The 19,436-nt window shown below is 46.3% G+C and overlaps 1 protein-coding gene across 6 annotated transcripts in view; it reads left to right on the forward strand.

Moving 5' to 3' along the window:
• The window catches only part of baiap2a (BAR/IMD domain containing adaptor protein 2a), a 58,746-nt gene that overhangs the window by 30,070 nt on the left and 9,240 nt on the right, over nt 1-19,436 (forward strand). For all 6 annotated transcript variants that reach the window (XM_061845531.1, XM_061845533.1, XM_061845534.1 and 3 more), the window contains exons 4-13: nt 2,440-2,501; nt 4,030-4,101; nt 7,207-7,344; nt 14,307-14,459; nt 16,724-16,966; nt 17,056-17,281; nt 17,853-18,054; nt 18,130-18,198; nt 19,028-19,181; nt 19,288-19,325. In XM_061845531.1, coding sequence (XP_061701515.1) covers nt 2,440-2,501; nt 4,030-4,101; nt 7,207-7,344; nt 14,307-14,459; nt 16,724-16,966; nt 17,056-17,281; nt 17,853-18,054; nt 18,130-18,198; nt 19,028-19,181; nt 19,288-19,325 — 1,357 coding nt within the window. The remainder of the gene's footprint in view (nt 1-2,439; nt 2,502-4,029; nt 4,102-7,206; nt 7,345-14,306; nt 14,460-16,723; nt 16,967-17,055; nt 17,282-17,852; nt 18,055-18,129; nt 18,199-19,027; nt 19,182-19,287; nt 19,326-19,436) is intronic.

Raw genomic sequence — 19,436 nt, forward strand, 5'->3', positions numbered from 1 at the left:
GATGCAGGCGCGGGGAAAACATGCAAACTCCAGACTGGTGGGGCTGGGATTTGAACCCAGTCCTCATAACTGTGAAACAAATCTGCTAACCAGTTTCCCCCCCACACCGTGCTGCCAAGTTTTTTGTTTTTTTTTTTAATTTCCTTACTTTGAGTTCAAAATGGCTTACTTTAACGAAGATCCCTGACTGGGAGAATCCTGTCTGTTGATGGCATAAATCCTCGTGGACCAGACGGTGTCGCTCGTTGTGCACTTGCTACTCGTATACCTGTTAATAATTGTTTAAAATCAAGAGCAGTTTCTCAATCTTATTTACATTGTTTGATAGTTGGAGGTGTGGCAAATCATATTAGCCTCAGATTTGCCCCAAACGAATGTTATTGATGAAACCGGCCCATGTTCTGCTGCCGCTTACTAACTAAATAACAAACCGCTTTTTGTGCTAAAAGAAGAGTCTGCTCGTTGTTTCGGGAGGTTCCGTCCTTCTATCGGTGGGTCTTGAGAGAACAGGCGAAGGGTTGCTATTACCAGATAACTTCTGCCAGTGAAAGAGTTAAATTTGGAAATTTGATTTTTTTTTTTTTTTTTTTAAGCCGATTTCATTTTAAGGCCACATCGGCCCGCTCCGGTATGCGGACATCCTCTTCGGGGGGCCGGCGGGTCAGACAAAAACTCCCGCAGGTTGCGACCCGCCCGCCGCATTCCTCTCGCATGACGACGCCGCGTTCAATTTCTATTGATCCTCCGCCCGGAATCTTGTTGGTTTTGCCGTTCAAGTTGCCATGGCGACCATTTGCATGTCTTCAATTTGGCACCCGACGTTCAGCAATTAAACGCGACGACAAAAGGGGCTGCAACAGTGATTCATTCATTCGTTATTCCTCTCCCTCCACGCAAACGCTCGTATACTGCTGCCGGTTTGAGTGTGTGTGTGTGCGTGTGTTTGGTTCTGTTCGGAACCCGCGTTTTGTTGAAATCTTCATTTGGACCTGCTCGTTGTGGGTCTGATCAATGCATCGACCAGAATGTCAGTCCGGCCGGTTTCCCAGTGCCAATTTCCTGTTTATTGCCTGTTTAATTTCAATCTACTTTTTTTTTATTGCAACTCAACTTTATTTATCGAGCAACGAAACAAAAAAACAAACCGTAGCTTTTCTTTTTCTTTTAAGTCCGTGTTCGACAGCCACTCTATGGAGGTTTTGCACAGCCTACAATTTGAGACCTTTAACAGTTTTTCTGCTCAACCACTCCCTGTGCTTCTTTGCTCCTTTTTTTTTTTTTTTTTTTTTTTTTTTTGCACTGTCTTACGTGTCGCACTCCGCTGCCGTGTTTGTTCTATGTGACCACCCCAAAGCCCTTTTTAGGCCGCTAGCGGAAGCCCTCAAGCGGGTTCTGGCCTTGACTTACGAGCGTGCTTGTGGAAATGAACTTTAACAGCAAAGTTCTGTGGTTCTTTTAAACGTGCGGTTTTTTTGTTTGACGTTTACTTTGGCAAACTCGACTCAAGTTTGCTGCCAGCGTCTAGCGTCCGTATCTCACATTTTTGCTCTCAAGTCAAAGCAGAACACGAGCCGAGCGACGGCGGGCGTGGCCGTGAACTCGTAGCAAAGGTCAGGGTACCCCTGAAGGGTGAAATTAGGTGAATTTGTTGTTCCGGTCCATTTGTGAGTGGGCGCGTGTTGCCATCATATCATGTTTGGATCTTCCACTGAACAAAAGTGCAGCGGCGTCAATATGCGGTAGAGCGCAAAAGGGCTTTGGCGCGTCTGCTGGTCTGGTCTCGGCGGAGGTCTCGGTGTGTCCCCGTCTCATTCCAATGTCCTCTGTCTTTCCGCCAGGTCTCACTGTTTCTGTGTCCTTGGCTCAATGTCGCTCTTTTGTGTTCCTTTTCCTCGGCAATGCGCCGCACTTTCAGAAGAGGCAGCTTGTAGGTATCGCCAAACTCAAGCGCTCGCCCCCCACTCCTCCGGCTGCATGCTCCTCCCCCTCCCCTGCTTTCATTTTTTTCCATTCCCCCCCCCCACTATTTTTTTAAATGTTTATTCCCCTTGCCATGTTACCCGGCGAGTTGTGTTTCTCTTCCGGAAAAGTTAGACTAACGCTTAAAAGCTTCACGTTTGCGGATTGTTTGGGTTGATAGTGTTATGTTTATATATATATATATATATATATATATATATATATATATTTTGTTGCTCTTTTTTTTTCATCTGTAATTGTTTCAGCTCCACTGGTTTGTGTTATTGTGCCACCTAAGAAAACAAATCAACAAATCCATCGCTGTGTTCGTCTTGCATGAGTCGTGCATGCAAGATTGCTGCTTTTTGTGCGTTTCCCCATCTACTTTGTTTGTGTGTGTATGTATATATATGTATGATTTCTTTCTTTTTCTCTCTCTTTTTCTTTTTGGAGTAATGTTTATGCATTTCTTGTGTGCAGGCGATGTGCTGTTCCAGATGGCCGAAGTCCACAGACAGATCCAAGTGCAGCTGGAGGAGATGGTTGGTATTCTGTGTGTGTGTGTGTGTGTGTGTGTGTGTGTGTGTGTGTATTCCACACCAACTCTCTTAAGCTTCCCTTAAGCGATCATTACAACACCTGCACAAGCGCTGTATTAAAAATTAATGTGATCTTTATTCAAACATGAGGTTCTTCTTCTGGTTGCAGTTGTCCATTTGTGTTCTTGCGGTGCTCGCTTATGGACGGCCATTTCTCATATTTTACTTGCAAAATGTTATTAATGGCTCTCAGTGTTGACGCGCTGTATTTGCACACCGCTGCACATATCGCGGCGGCACGGCGGCATCACAGTTCTGATGACCGTGGTTCAAATCCCGGCCCCGCCTATGTGGAGTTTGCATGGTTCACCCCTCTGCCTGTCTGAGTGGCTTTTCTCCGGGTGGGCACTCTGGTTTCCTCCCATATCCCAAAAACATGCGACATTAATTGGATACTCTGAATTGCCCGTGGGTGTGATTGTGAGTGAGACTGTTGTTTGTTTCCGTGCGCCTGAGATTGGCTGGCAACCACTTCAGGGTGTGCCCAACCCCTTCATTTTTTGCTCGAGTACATAATTTTTGTTTTCACATGAAAACAAAGCCTCCATCTGTTCATTCAAATCTCCTACGTTTCAAATTTAAGTCCATTTCTTATTTTTTTCACAAATCAATACTTTTGGTCAATCTGTGTTTTTTTTTTTTTTTTTTTTTTTTTTTTTTCCCCCACCCCCCAAATTAACTCAACTTCAGTGTTGGTGTTATTTGTAAATAAACCTCACAATGGAGAAAAGGAAATGCAGAACAGATCCACGACGGCAACATTTTTCAAAATAAAGCTATAAAACATTTGCTTGGATGTTTAATTTCCCTTTCAATGTATGCTTGAGTTTACTATTTTTAGACAAATCTGTTCAAAATTCAAATTTCCATCATGGAGTGGTCTTAACTTCAAGTGACCCGATTGACATGTTTTTCGGGATGCGCACACTAGATAAATGGTGGCTGGTAACATGGCAACAAGTAGAAGAATTTTGGGAAGAAAAAAAAAATCCCAAAGCGGCAAAGTGCTCGAGTTGAGCTGTTCTTTGCCATTCCCAGCTGATGTTTAAACACAAACCACAAGGCCAGTACCTTCATGCAATGCAAAATGCCATAGACGGGCTGATGTACCTGCCGTCAATGTTGCGGGATCGCTCCCTTCCGTTAAGAAATGGCTACTTGAACACAAAATGGTGCAGCAGCCCCTGTAGACACACAATACATTATCATCTTCTGCAAAAAACTACCGTAATTTCTCAATGACAACGCACCCCCCCCCCAAAAAAAAAAAAAAAAAACTTCAGAAGTCAACAGTTATAGTAAGAAACGCTTTGTTAGAGAACAAGTTAACCTCAGTATTGATGGTTACACGGATCAGAATTGATTAGCAGAGCATCAGCGCCACCTTTATTGACAACTGGAAAGACATACAAATGTATTTTTTTGAATCAGTTTTTTGAGTTGTACTCATCATGAAGTTTTCTTCCTCCAGCTGAAGTCTTTCCACAACGAGCTGCTCTCGGAGTTGGAGAAGAAGGTGGAACTGGACGCGCGCTACCTGACTGTGAGTACTGGAACCGTTAGCGCTGGCGGCCATTTTCTATGAATTGACACGCCAAGAAAAAGTTGTTTTACGTCGAGGACCAGGTGACGCAGTTTTGGCGACGGACAGACAGGCAAAGAAGGAGAAAGCGAGCGCGTCGCCGATCCGCGCGCGATATCTTTAGAACGAGTGGGCCGCGGCGTGGCGGTGGGGGGGGTGGACGAGATCGGATCTATTGTCATATGGTGTCTATTGTCACCAGGATTACGCTTGGTATGTTACGTCAGACCGTCACGCGCAGACGAGAGCGCCGGCGCCTCGTGAGAGAGGAGGCTTGACGTTCACAAATGAGGGATGGAAATGTCATTATCGAGTAATACGCGATTAACAAAATGTTCGTTAGAATGCGGAGAGTAAAAAGTTTCGGAATAGCGAGACCCCGAGCAGACCGTGCAGGGAATTCCTTCACATCTCAATTCCAACGAGCCGCACTTGGATGAATCCGCTGTTCAACTTTGGAGATGCGCTTTTGCTTCACAGTTTCGATTCTGACTGTACTAGCGAACTTCCTGTTGTGTTGACGGCTGAAAAGGGGACGGCGCCCTCTAGTCCTCCAAGTGGGATGAGCGGGGAAACGGGATTTGCTTTGCTTTTTGGGTATTCCTTTTTCTATTCTCATCAGGATGTGTGATTCCCTCAAAGTTTTCGGAGGAGTGGGTGGCAACCAAAGCAAATCCAGATAAAGAATTTCATAAGGAAAAAAACAGGGGGGAAAAAAAAGCAGCTGTCGAGACCAAAAAATGTACAATAATCAAAAGAAAAAGTTGCATAGAAGAGGTGCAATAAATTCAAAAAGTCACAAAAAATTATAATGAAAATACAGTGTAGGAGGATCATAAAAAAACACATGGGATTTTACTTTTTTCCCTTTGGTGATTGAAATAATGAAAAAAGAAAAATATGTATGCATTTTATTGTAATAAATTTAAATAGTACATTTTTGAAATGTAAATTTTTTTTAATCTAATTACTATATATAGGTTATATATCTCCTATTTCCAGTTTTGTTTTGTTTTTTTGGGGGGGGCAACTTGCATTATTCACTGCAAAATTCCCCTACTGGTTCTCTGCTCAGGCCATAACCGTGTCTAAATGGGAAGGGGGTGGGGGGGGGGGACACAATATGCCCGCCGCCTTGTTGTACTCAGCAAATCTTTCTGAAGTTTCCTCCGCCTGAGCCGATGTCAACGATCTTCCGCCGAGTTAACGAACGTCGCCCGGCCTCCGTCCGATCACCACGTTACTCGTCGGCGTCCTCGCTCCAACGTCGCTTTGCGAGCTCTCCGCTGACGACGTCGCCGCGCAGCAGCTTTGTGCTACTGCGGGCCCAGTTGCTATAGCAACAAAGATGGTGCAACCCAGGAATTTTTTTTTTTTTTTTTAACAAATAAATAAGTCATTAGGAAGAAAATGGAATGCGTGGGCATGAAATCCCTGAGCTGGTTGTTTCCGGCCCTGAATTCAACTTTAAAGGCGACCGCAGATTGGCATCGGCGTCATGGAAACGTACGTCCGACATAAGCCTGAGTCTTGGCTTCCAGATTCCTCTTTGAAATTCAAAATATTCTCCAGCAAAAAAAAAAAAAAAAAAAAAAGTCTTCTTCCATTTCTAATTGTGGGGTACAAAATGCCTTGATTTGCACTTCCAACACAGATCTGAACTCAAATTCAATGGCGGCTTCTTCCTTGGCGGACATCTCCACAAAATCAGTTTGAAATCCTCCCGAAACACGTGGAGTTCATCATTGAGTGTAACCGTGGGAACACACGCTGGAAAATCGCTAAATCCTCAGTTGGAGTTGATGCCCGTTGAATAATAACAATCCATTAATTCAAATTAGTAACAATAGACAAAGTTACCGTAATTTCCAGCCAACAGAGCGCACCCGATTATAAGCCTCACCCAGTACATTTGTAAAGGAAATAACATTTTGGTACATACATAAGCCGCACCCGTGTAAAAGCCGCAAGTGCCCACATTGAAACCAACATTGAAACATGAGATATTTACAAAGAAAGATGGTACACAGAGAGACTTTTCAAAGTTTTAATAACTAGCTTAACATAGCAACAACACGGTAGCACGAACAGGGCTGGTTTAACAAAAACAAAAACATACCGGTTAAAAAAAAAAAAAAAAAAGCCGCGGCAGCTACACAGTAGCGACGACGTACCACAGCGCATAACAGGGCCGGTTAAAAAAAAAAAAAAAAAACATACCTAAATCACTGAGACGCGGCAGCAACACGCTAGCGCAACGCTAGCACTAACAGGGACGGTTTAAAAAAAAAAAAACATACCGGTAAAAATCACTGAGACATGACAGTTACGCAGCAGCAACAAGCTAGCACGGCGCTAACAGGGCCAGTACAAAAAAAAAAAAAAACAGACCGGTAAAACTGACTTACTCTGCACATATATTCCACCGGTCTCACTCTTAGCTTTTCTGGTCGACTGCCCCCTTGCGGCCATCAGAAAAAAATGCACAAATTAGCTGCAGCACCGCATAAACCGCAAAGTTGAAAGCGTGTGGGGGAAAAAAGTCGCGGCCTGTAGGCCGAAATTATGGCAAATTTCATTTCAAAATCAGTTTTATTGTCGTCAACTTTCCTCGTGGAACTTGTTTTTTGCTGTGGTTGTTTTAATGGCAACCTCGAGACGAACGTCTTAACATCTGCGAGTTTCAAATGCGATAACGATCGGCCAAACGTTTTTGTCTCTGACAGGAAAATGGCCGTCTTTTTGGGCGGGGCTTCTTCAGACGTTTTTCGTGGCTCTTGTCACGGTAGACCATCGTGCCAAATTTCAGGTTTCCACCTGTGTGGTTCTCAAAAGTGTGGCAGTACTTGTCGAAGCTGCAGATTGTTGCAGCAGATCGAACGTTTTTGCTTCCAATTTATGAAAAATGTTCCATTTGTTCCGTTGCATTCAAGCGTGAAGCGCAATAAATGTTCATTTCGTCTTTTGGAGCTCGTTTCTTCCGGGTCGACTTTTGCGCCGTAACCCGACTCGTGCCGTACATTCCGCAAAGTCGATTTAAGGTGACGAGTTTTTGGATGTCCGCAGGCGGCCCTGAAGAAGTACCAGGTGGAGCACAAGAACAAGGGCGAGAGCCTGGAGAAGTGCCAGGGGGAGCTCAAGAAACTTCGCCGGAAGAGCCAAGGCAGCAAGAACCCGTCCAAGTACGGCGAGAAGGAGATGCAGGTCAGCGTCCGCGGACGTCGCCGCTTACGGGACGAAAAACGCGCTCGTGCTTCCAGTCACGTTCCGAAAACTTTCAACCGTCCTGCTGTGGCGACTCCAGAATTTGCTTCAGGGTTACGTCGACAGATTGTCGGCCCAGAACTTCTCGTTGATTTCTAATCGCAAATCATAAGAACTAACATTTCCACTCATTTTATTCTGGGAACATTTCGTAAAATGATTCATTTGATTGATTTCATTCATTCGGCGTTTTTAGCACGATGCTCACTCTCAGTTTTGGAGAGCGACACTTGGATTGTTTTGCAGTTAAAAACGAGATCGTACCTTTTCAAAAGAAAAACCAAACAGTCGTGTTCAAGCTCAAGCGATCGGCCGACTCAAGGAAACGAAGCCGTGTTTTCCTTTTGGAGTCGTCGTGTTTGAGCAACCCGGAAAGCAAATAACGTGTCGATGAGTTGATCCTGCCCCTTCGCGCTTGGATCGCTCATCTTTGCAAGAGTCTTGCTCCCGCTCCTGTGTAAACACTCCACTCGAGGCTTTCCTGTGAGAGGAAAATGGCGACGGGGAGGGGGGGGGGGTGCGCCGCCCCGGTCCTCAATGGACCTTTCTGACCCGTCAATCACTCGTACAATAATATCCAATCAGATAGCCGCTTTGCCTTAACCCCTGGCTCGACACGCCCCTGCCGCCATATCGTCCCACAAGCAATGCCGGTTGTCAGTAGCGGGCGCTTGGAAAAGTTCATGTTATGAAGAAAATGGTCCTCAGATGCTCTTGGGGAATGTGCAATTCTGATGAAAGACGTCCTGCAAGGTAAGTGAGGGAGAAGTATCTTATCCGGGTTTGATTGAATTATTATTATTATCAGTGGTTTGTACATTGCAGGAGAACAACTTTCACTTTGTTAGCGTATCACTGACCTGCTGAATGAAGTGTGTCATGTTTTATGCCGAAGAGTCAGATTAGTGATACATAAATGCGCCGTGTCATGCAAGAGAAATATCATAGCATTTGCCAAAAAACATACCGCAATGTTATCCGGAATACGCGATAGAGAATCCACTTCAAACCTGTTCTGTTCAGTCGCCATTTTGGAAGCTCGTGGGACATGGCAAACGGAGCTAAGGGGGGCGGAGCTTAAGATCGCCAGTCGGAAAGATCCATTGTGGACCCCACCCGGGATTGGTCGTCCCGTCGGGCAGCAGACGTGCCGTTTCCTCGTCCCGTGGCTTGAGTTCACTCAACGCCCGGGTTTTAATGGCGCACCGAGGGATCAAAGTTTTTACCAACAAGAAAATTGGCTAGCCAAACACGAGGAAGTAGAACAAGGAAGAGCACAGTATAGTAACCCTCCGCGAGTAATAGTGATTTGACGCTCGTCCTGAAGAGCCAAAGTCCACGAGTCATTGATGCTCCTCTAAAAAGGTTTGCGATTAACGATGCCACTGGGTGGTGCCAAAGCGCTATTTTTCTGTTAGACACGGCTTTGTCTCCATCTTGTGGAATTTTGAGAGTTTTCGGGGGGGGGGGGGGCGAACGACAGGATAAAATCCACAAATTGGTGTATTTGTGAGTAGCGAATCACGATGAGGCAAGGGACCGCCAGTCGACGGTTGCCGGGCAGAATCCACGGCTGTTGTGCGGGGGGGGGGGGGGGGGCACTGCACAACTTGAAAAAAAAAAAAAAAAAAATCTTACTGGATGCTGCTGCTGCTGCTCTCTTCGACCCAAACAGCCTCCAATTTGCTGCAGCAATCATTTTTCTTGCTCTTTTTAATAGGCTTTTGTTGCCTGGAGCTTTTGATATGAATTATGACACGTCTGTAACGAGAAATAGTCCAAATTAGCCCGAAAAAGTAATCAACATAGTGACACGGCCTATTTTGATTTCAATTAAAAATAGACTACAAATGTATTAAGTTAAATGTAATATTAAGTACGATAGTCAAATAAATATGCGGTATGAAAGGCAATGACAATAAATTGTCCCCTCCCCCCCACTTCACGCTCACGCAACTGGTGTTGCGAAATGCAAATATTACAATATCTTTCGAATCTACGCGTGGAAGGGCGTCGTTTTTGGTTTGCTCAGGATGATTCACTTCGGGTTGGGCGGTACCGCCTGACTTGACCTGATCGGGTCATCGCGTCTGTGCCAAAGTATGAGCTCATGTCCGTGCGGGGGGGGGGTGTTTTAAAAAAAAAAAAAAAAAAAAAAAACAATTTCGTCGTCTCTCTGGGATGCGTTCACCGACGTTATCCGTGGGCGGTTGAGAGGAAAATGCTTTGTGCGACCTCTGACCCCGACGGTAGTAGATGGACGGTGACCAAAGCTCTGCCTCTGTTTTTGTTTTACTTTGAAGAGTTATCTTTTTTTTTTTGTTTTGTTTTGTTTGTCGACGCCATTAAAGCGATCTGAAGAGTCTGGCGTTGGAAACAGATGGCGCCGTTTATTGATCGCCGCCACATGACTGCGTCTCTTCTTCACCGATTGCTCCACGCGCGTTTGAAGTCACTGTCAAAATGCAAAACGGCTCATTATGTGCTAACATCGAGTGGATTGAGGTTAGCGGTGCAAAACGCCTGGAGATGAAAAAAATGTATATATACAATTTTTAAAAAAAGGCCCCCGAACACACTTCGGCGTCGACGGTAACTGGGGTGACATGTTCAATAACGTCGGCTGCACGTGAAGAAGGAAGTGTTTGCGGGTGCCGTTGGCGCTGAGGCTTTGTTGCTTGCTTTTTTTTTTTTTTTTTTTTTTTTTTTTTTTTAATGCGCATCCCGGAGCGTTTTCCCTGCGCTTCTTTTGAATCCGAAGCGCGTTGATGATGAAGGAAGAGAAGGTGAACGGCGCTTCACGTCCCAAAAAAAAAAAGTTGTTATGAAGATCTTTGAGTGCCTTTACTAGTCCTGTAGGCAAATTGCATTAAAAAATGAATTCATTTTAAAAAGTAAAACTTGACCGAGCGAAGTCTTGAAAATGGCCCATTTCCACTGCAATTTGACAATTTTTCTTTTGAATATTATCTGTTCTCAGCTGATTAACTCACCTAATTGCGCTCTTTTGTTGAAAATTCATCTGAGGATGTCCAAAACTGGCACCTAGTAGGGAAGTAGTACAGTCGGTCCAGGGAGGTATGTTGAAGTGACGCATCCCCTCTGAAAGACAAGCTTTGAATTTGGGGGAGGAGCTAAGTTTAGCCTGTGTTGCCTTAGCGAGTCTTTGCCGCATGTAAGTGTAAATGCACACTTTGGGTAGCATTATTGTTGCTCGGTTTTTTAACAAGCCGGCCGTGTTTAGCTAAGCTACCGGCTTTCGCTACGTCTTGTCAAAACACGTTCAATCTCGAGGCGACGTAATCCCGCACGGCTCCCGCAGAGTGACGAAAAGACGGAAATGTTTTTTAACGATTTTTGAAACACTTCAACATTCAAGAGCATGAATGCAATTGTTTGCAAGCTACTTTCAACACTAGATTGGTTAGTGAGTAAAAAAACAGATGTCGTAGGAACGGACCAATAATAAGCTATATTTTTATGGAAACAAAATGGGAAACCGACCATATGTGGGCCCTGCGGGCTTTCTACTCAACACCGACAATATTCACAACCGTTTCTGTATGTATTGGTAACAACAAAATGAATGTGAAATCAGTTGACGTGGAATGTCGCGGCAAGCGAGTGTTTAAATTTATTTTACTGTAACTATTGTACCATTCATGTTCTTGGATTTGGTGAGAAAGAAATGGTTCTAATAGCTGTTAAAAGTGAAGCAAAATTACAATCTTGGTTCAAATGAAAAGAACCATCACATACGCTCACTTGATTGGCTTTAGTGAGATGGTGACTCAGGCTGCTGGATATTGCACCCAAGTCTTAATTTTTTTTCCCCCTCTATTTGCGTGTTTTCTCCACAAAAGGCCAACGGCAGTTTTGGACATGTAGCGGTGGCCCCCCCCCCCCCACCCCCGTCCAACACCTGTCGTCGTGACCTTTTTACACGACGCGACATCCGAGCCTCCATGTCACCCGAGTGGTCTTGGTCGGCGTGACGGCTTGTGCCTCTGCGCCGCTAATTGTCTTTGTTCACCTCGCTGACCTTAAAGTAAAATTCCGGCGGTTTGGAGTAAAAATGTATCCAATAGGTCATGCAATATGTACTCTATCTTGATCGTCCTCTCTTATTTAATAGTGTTTTGAGAAGATTTTTATCGCCGATTACAAATTTTCAGGTGCACCGCCATTTTCGCGAGTCACATGACCTACCTGCGCGACAACCGATATTGCTATTTCTTCATCAGATGAGGATAAATTTGAGAAATCAGCGCCGGGCATAATGTTGTCCCATTTAATCGAGCGTTTGGAACGGCACATAACACGTCACGTAGGTAGCGAAAATGCCGGCGCGCCTGAAAATTTGTAATTTTTCAATAAAAATCTTCTCAAAAAACACATTGTCAAGATAGAGTACATATTACGTGACTTATTGGATACATTGTTAATCCAAACCACCGGAATTTTCCTTTAGGAATGCTTTGGGGAATGGGTCCAGAGGATTATTATTTGAGTTGTACTTTTTTGTGCGCGAAAGGGCCGGAGTAGACAAGGTCGTATTAAAAAAAAAAAAAAAAAAAAGGCACAAAAAGATAAAGGTCGTCTGCGGGGCGGCGCTAATTTTCCTAGCAGAGGCTCTTTTGATGCGACCTCCCTCATGACTGCTGTTAAATCTGCCCACCGTCGCATATTTTTCCACTTTTTTTTTTTTTCAGCGCAGTGTGAGTCATTGCCAAAGTAGAAAAAGTTTTTTCACACGGCAGATGAATAATGTCAAAAAAAAGAAAAAAAAAAAAAAGATTTTCAACTCCTCAGCCTCGTCGGCATATTTCATAACCCAATTTGACTTGCTCGAATTCAGGGGACTGGAAGTGAACCAGTTTGGAAGCTTTTAATTTGGTGGTAACTTGTCGAGCAAGAGCGGAACAAGGTCAGGCCGCTCTCGGGAGGAAAATGAATTTGTCATCCGGCCGACGCGGCTCGCCGCTTTCGTGCTCCTAATTTGGCAAAAAGGCTATTGTTGGTGTTCACTCGGCGACGTTTACGTTGCGGCGCGCGCAGCCGGGCCGAGGGCCGCTCGGCTTTTTAATTGATTTGCTGCGAAGTCCGCACACCCTTTGGGCCAATGCCAGCTTTTTGTGACTTCATGAAATGAGACGAAAACTGTGAACGGAACAAACGTACAATTCATACATCAATCGCATTCGAACTCATTTTCCAATGGCACACATCTGGCAGCACGTGACATCCTCTGATTATCCCTGACTAAAGTTGGGATGTTTGAGTCGGCTTTTTCTGGCATTTCACTGCGGCTGAGCTCACGTTTTGGCTTTGGCAAGATGGCGTCGCACCCGCTGGCGATGTGGTTGTTTCTGCGTGAGGGTGGTCCAGACTCTTGAAAATGGCTGCCAATCTTTGCCCAGTGTGACGGTCTGAGCGCTCCCCCGTGCTGAAAAGTCTCCTTGTGATGAATGCGCCTGCGTTACTAACAGGGGGAACTCTGGGTACGTAGCAGACGCTTACTGCGAAATCCCCCCGGTCTCATAGTTCCCCTTCTTCTACATAGAGGGAGCTAACATACGTTATAACCTAACCTTAAAACAAAAGTTGATTAAAAAAGATACACACATATGTGTACGTTCGCCGTGTTCGTCTTTCTGAGACGTCCACGGCGAACGCGAACACCCGGCGACGAGTTGTCGAACGCCGCATGTTGAAGCACGGCTGGGGATCTTTCAGACTGGTCGGAAGTTTACAAAATGTACGCGCATGCGCGTTGATCACGAGGAGACTTTTCAGCACCGGGAGCGATCAGACCGTCACGCCGGCCTAGCCGATCACGTCGTGGGCAGATGATTATTTATTATGTAAATTAGCCCCACTGTTACATTCAAATGGGTTCGGAGTGCAGAACTGCTCTTTTCCGGACACGTTTGAATAAATACCCAGACAACAAAATAAAGGACTTGTTTAATTTTCCACTGGAGGAGTCGGCGCCAACCTCCGAAAAGTCTAAAAGTGGATTTTTTTTTTTTTTTTTTTTTTTTTCCTCAATCTGTCCCCATCGAACAAAAGCATCAAAGTAACTTTTACTACCCGTCAGCTCCACGTGACTGGGAATGACCTTTTTTGGGGATCTTGCCGTGAACTCGCCGTGTGCTATTTTTAGAAGGGGAAAAACAAAGTCAGGCAGGATGTCGCTCACGTGCGCGCCTCTAAAGCCACAGAGAGCATTTCCACTGCAGCCCATCAACGGCTAATATTAAGAACCTCGAGTCAAAATATTTGCATATGGTCGACCAGATCAAAGCTAATTTTGAATGAAACTCTGATCATTCTTTAAGTGTTAAGCGGAGAAAAGTTCTAAAAAGGACTTTTTCTTAAAATGGATATAAAATGTACTCTAAGACATTGAGAAAATTGTTTAAAAAAAATGAAAAAAATCTCACAAAATTCAGAAGAACCAAGTAATAGTATTCTGCATGGGGGAGTCCTAATTTTACAAGAATCGTCACAATATTACTGTTGCATTTAAATTGTTAGAATTTTCATATTCACTTAATATTGGTGTGTGTATTTAATTTTTTTTTTCGGTGTGGCCCCATAATATAGAGCTCCGTGGCTGCATTTGCATCTAAAAAAAAAAAAAAAACGAAAAAAAAATTTAATTTAAACCGAAGCCACTGAAGAGAAAATGAAGAAATCTAATCCAGCAAATATTGGACTTTTTTTCCATCTGAGGATAATTATGCAGAAAAGCGACAACACACTATACACACACACTGCAAAAGAAACTGAACGGCTTGTTTAAAATAATAATAATAATAATAATGCAAATAAAAAACGTCGTGAATTGCTTTCGGTCCAAACGCCGACCCGGCAGTGACCCGTTGTCTTGTGTTCAGTTCGTGGAGACCATCAGCAGCAAGCAGACGGAGCTGGACACCTTCATCGCCGACGGCTACAAGACGGCCCTGTCCGAGGAGCGTCGCCGCTACTGCTTCCTGGTGGACCGCCAGTGCGCCGTGGCCAAGAACAGCAGCGCCTACCACGGCAAGGTAGCCCTTCAAACGCATGTCGTCTTGTGGCGCTTTTGCAGGAGGTTACAGGCGGAGTCCGTTCCGGTCCGTTTTTCGACGTTCTACCCCCACCGTGGCTAATGAAAGAAGTCCCCGTACATTTTCCGTGTTTAAAGTACCGTAATTTCCGGCCTACAAGCCGCAACTTTTTTCACACGCTTTCAACCTTGCGGTGTATGCGGTGATGCGGCGCTAGCGTTAGTGCCGCACTAACGCTAGCGCCGCATTTGCGTGAAACTCTTTCTGTGTACCGAGGCTTATAACTAGGTGCGCTCTGTAGGCCGGGAATTACGGTAACAGTAAAAAGTATATAAAATTCAAATTGACTTACCCATTTAAACTTATTTTCCTGACCTACAAATTGTTTGGCCTGTGCTCATATCTAAAATCCTCACTTGGCGGGTACATTTTAAAGCCATACACATTCAGAGTCACAGATACGACGGTAAAATTTGAGGACGGTGACTCCGAGAGGGCAGTTATAATACCTGCACCTCGCAAGCCCGTTTTGTTGTAATAATGCAAAATGTATTTTGAGCCAATGTAATCAATGAGTCAACGGTGGAATTGTTTCATAAATCAGCAGCTATCAAAGCACATCAGGGGACGTCTAATTAAAAGGCACGTTAGCTTCAAGCGCTCATCGGGGTGCGGTGGGGTGGGGTCTTCATTTCAAAAAGCCATTAGGGCCGGAGACGACGTCTGCGGTTTATCGGATGCCGTAAAACCACCATCGCGCCTCTGAGCATCGGCGGCGGGGTTGCGAATCAAAGCGGCACTTGATCTTGGAAAATTGTAATATTTCCCGCATCAATGCTGACATTTGAAGTGAAGGACGCCTTTAATGGCGTCTCCGGGATCGCCGGTAAGGCTGCGGGATGCCACTCGACGACCATTCTGCTTATTTGCGAGTGTTTGCGCCGCATCGACATGGAGCCTCGTCGTTAATCAGGACGTGGGCGTGGGCGTGGGATGACCCGAAAGAAAGCAAACCTCCCGAAGGGTTCCCGCTGTGGTTTTGTGTTACTCGGCAATGACAGAGGAAGCGGGACAAATTAACACAAGGGGGGGTGCGGCAATCATGCGTCCCAAAAAAAAAAAGCTCTTCTGCAAAGATGCAGATGCTGGCTGTGAGTTGCTAGCGTGGGCTGCGGGCCCACGTGGGCTGTTTTTCATATGCGTGCAAAGGGTCAAGGATGCGCGCTGAGAACAAACCTTTGTGCACCAAGTGTTTATTTCAGCCAAGGTTTTGTCTCTGTGTCACGCGTGAGCCGTGTGCCATAAACGCTCCTTATTTTTCAGCTGCAGATTGTCGGTCCGGATTCAAACCGTCTTTTAAGTCCAACAAGTTCCCCTTATGAGAAGCGACCACTAATGTGTGCATCCAACCAACCTCGCTGGATTTCTGATTATTTTTGGCTTGAATGTGATCGCAGGGATTCTGCATAAAACTCACTACATCTAAGTCTTGTGGCTAGGAAGAGGCTACAGATCTTCACCAGTCTCGCAGATCATTTCACAGGTGGAGGAACTCAACGTTGTCACGTAACAGAAGGTTCCAAATAGTTTGGACCCCTTTTTCAGAAACATTCAGTAGTCAAACCTGAGTCCAAAGCAAACCACCTGGACTGCCACCTCTGCGCAGTCTCAGTCGGCTTCCAAACAAACTGCTGAACTGGGAAAACGTGATCCACTCCCGCTAGAAAATGATCCAGTCTGGTTGGACCTAAAACCTCAACTGATATGGACCACAAAAGCAAACTATAAGCTGTGATTGTGTCTTAACCTTTTTTGAACAAAGGCCTTGGAATCCAACTTTATCTGTTAATCAGTCAGCCACTGGACTCGACTCTTAAATTGAGTACGCATCCATTTTCTCACGCTTATTCTGTTCAGGATTATGGGTGCACCTCCCAAAGCTGATTTTGGAGTGGAGTGGGGTGGGGTGGGGTGGGGTGGGGTGGGGTGAAGATATTCCCAGGATCAATCAGCAGTTAATTAGAGGGCACAATCAGAAACAGTCACCCCGACAGTCGTATAAGAACAAACTCTGTCCGGGAATAAAGCAACAACTCTGTGGGACTGGTTTTTAAAAGGCCCTTTTCTCCTCACATCTACAAAAATCTTCCCAAAAGGGTCATCTAGCTCATCTAGTTTCACTTCACTTCAAGTGTTACACTGAGTCCTCGACACGCCTTCCCCATTTATTTTCATAAGCGTTCATCCCTTCCTGGTCCTTCCAGGGTAAAGACCTTCTGACCCAGAAGATCCCGGTGTGGCAACAGGCCTGTTCCGATCCCAACAAGCTCCCGGAGAGGGCCGTGCTCCTGGCCCAGCAGATGGGCTCGGCCACCATGAGCGGCACGAGCCCCCTGCACACTTCCAAATCCAACCTGGTGATCTCTGACCCCATCCCCGGAGCTCAGCCCCTTCCTGTGCCCCCTGAGCTGGCCGTGTTCATGGGCAGTGGCCTCGGGCACCAGGCGGTGAGTTTAGACTGCCAGTCAGTCGCAGTCCTTCTCAGGTTTTGCGCCTTCTTCCGAGTGACACTGACTGCTTTGTTTGCTCACTGCAGAGGCTGATGGGCCCCGACGGCATGTCCATGGTCAACGGGACAACGGGAGTCCACGGTGAAGAATACTGGACCGACGGAGGGAACTTAACCCAGGTCAGGCCTTCGTCTCCGCAGGCCCAAGCGCAGGTGCAGTCCCAGGCTCAGCCCCAGAGACAGGTCAGCGACGTCTACTCCAACACCCTCCCTGTTCGCAGGCCAGCCCCCGCCAAGAACAAGAACCCAGTGGGTAAGTTATCGGATGACGCCGATACGCCACCGACCGGCGACAGTAACCCTCCGCTATTTGTCTGGTTTAGGGACTGAACCCCTTTCAGCAAAAACTAAAAAAAAAAAGCAAGTAATTGATGCCCCCCAAAATGTTTGTGGTCATCTCCATTGACCGTAAATACAACACGCACTATGATCCCGCCCATCCAGTTTCCCTATCGCTTCTCCTCATTATGCTCGCGGATGATTTGGAGATTATTCCAACTGACTTTTGGTGAGAGGCAGGGTACGCCCAACAACTGGTCGCCAGCCAGTCGCAGTACTCCGATCCAAAACAGTCTCTTGTATTGTAACGGGAGAAGAAGAGCTTAGGTGTGTTGCAGTTGGCGGGATAGCAATGACTCAACCAGTAAGGACTTGTCTTGGGGATTAGATTCGAGACCCACTCGTTGACTTAGAGACCAAACTGTTCCTGTTACCTATTTTAGGACAACCTCGGCCTACCTAGCATCACTTTGCATATTCTAGGACTTAGTTGCCTTGACGGAGATGGCATCTGTGACCGCCGTGGCTTTGCGCCCTCTTCACAGGCGAGACTCGGACCCTGCCCAGATCCAGCTCCATGGCGGCAGGCCTGGAGAAGAACGGCCGTTCCCGCGTGCAGGCCATCTTTTCGCATGCCGCCGGCGACAACGGCACCCTGCTCAGCTTCTCCGAGGGCGACGTCATCACCTTGCTCGTGCCCGAGGCCCGCGACGGCTGGCACTATGGCGAGAACGAGAAGAACAAAATGTAACGCGGTTGCTTTCTGCAACATTCTGGGCTCGTTTGTCTCATGGTAATCAACTTTATGGTTCTTCCAATTAGGCGTGGCTGGTTCCCGTTCTCCTACACGCGAGTGCTGCCCGAGACCGACAGCGAGAAGCTCAAAGTGAAGTAAGCAGCGGCGGTCCGGCAGATGGCGCTAATCCTCCGTCCATTTTGCGTGATATTCAGGGGGGCAGTGGCTCATTTATGAAAATGCATATAAATAAACGTCTCATAATCCATTTTTTGTGGTTTTTTTGGTGTAATTTCTCAGATCTCAAGTCTGCAGCCTCTTTCACAGCATTTTCACCCGTGACTTTCAAGTGAAATACCCCAAAGTCGGATACTGCGTGTACTGTGTGACGAATACGATGTCGGGCAGCGTCGTGGCTTTCCGTTCCGTCTCTGATGTTAACCCGAAAACCAGCAAAATCTCAGGTCCGCTTAGCCCTTCCCGACTCCGCATCGGTGTTGTTGGCATAGAAGTCAGACCGGAGGACAAGAACTTGTGGGTGACTTCTTGCTTCTGCTCCGGGACCATTTAAACAGCTCGAATGGACGGAGTTGGCAATTTGGTTTTTTTTGGGTTTACGGACGGGGCAGTTGTGATCGTGCCCCGCGAACTCTACCTGGCGACCAGTGACCGGGAAAAGGGATTCGAGCTTTTTTTGTGTGTTCACCGTCGAGGCAGCTCACTAAAACCGCTTGTAACTTTTTAGTCATCTCTGGAATTTTGGCTAGCGACGCAATGCAAAAGGCCGGAACGATCGGTTGCTTTTAAATCGGACGACTCCTAAACTGGTGCACTCGTACGTTTAGCTACCGCAGCAACAATTTTGTTGTCCTTGTTGTTGTCGGATATCAGAAGAGCGAATGGTAAAATCTGCCGAGGCGGCGTTGAGTGGGCTCATTTGTGGCGAGCCGCCGTTCTGAGGCTTTTCTCGTCCTGTCTGGCCAGCCTGCACCACGGCAAGAGTAGCAGCACCGGCAACCTGCTGGAGAGCGACGGGTCCCTGCCCACGCCCGACTACGGCCTGACCGCCCGACTGCTGGCGCAGAGTCTAGCGCAGACCCGCCCGAGGCCCTACAGCATGGCAGGCTTTGGCACTCAGGTAGGGGACGAGTCCGCACGCGTCGTCGGGGAATGCTTTATTGTTGCTGGTGTGCTGACACCTGGCGCAAAATTGTCAGATTTTCTTTCATTTTCTTTTCTTTCAGCCTGCCATTGAGGATTATGATGGTCGCTTTGCCACAAGGTCAGTGTCTTTTGCGGCCTCGGTCCGGGACTAAAACAACTTCAAAATAAATGTTGGGGGGGGGGGATCAGAACATGAGATGATGAATTATTCCTTTCAGTTTCTAAAAAG

Source organism: Syngnathoides biaculeatus, chromosome 16 (assembly GCF_019802595.1).
Source record: "Syngnathoides biaculeatus isolate LvHL_M chromosome 16, ASM1980259v1, whole genome shotgun sequence".
NCBI classification, from domain to species: Eukaryota; Metazoa; Chordata; class Actinopteri; order Syngnathiformes; family Syngnathidae; genus Syngnathoides; species Syngnathoides biaculeatus.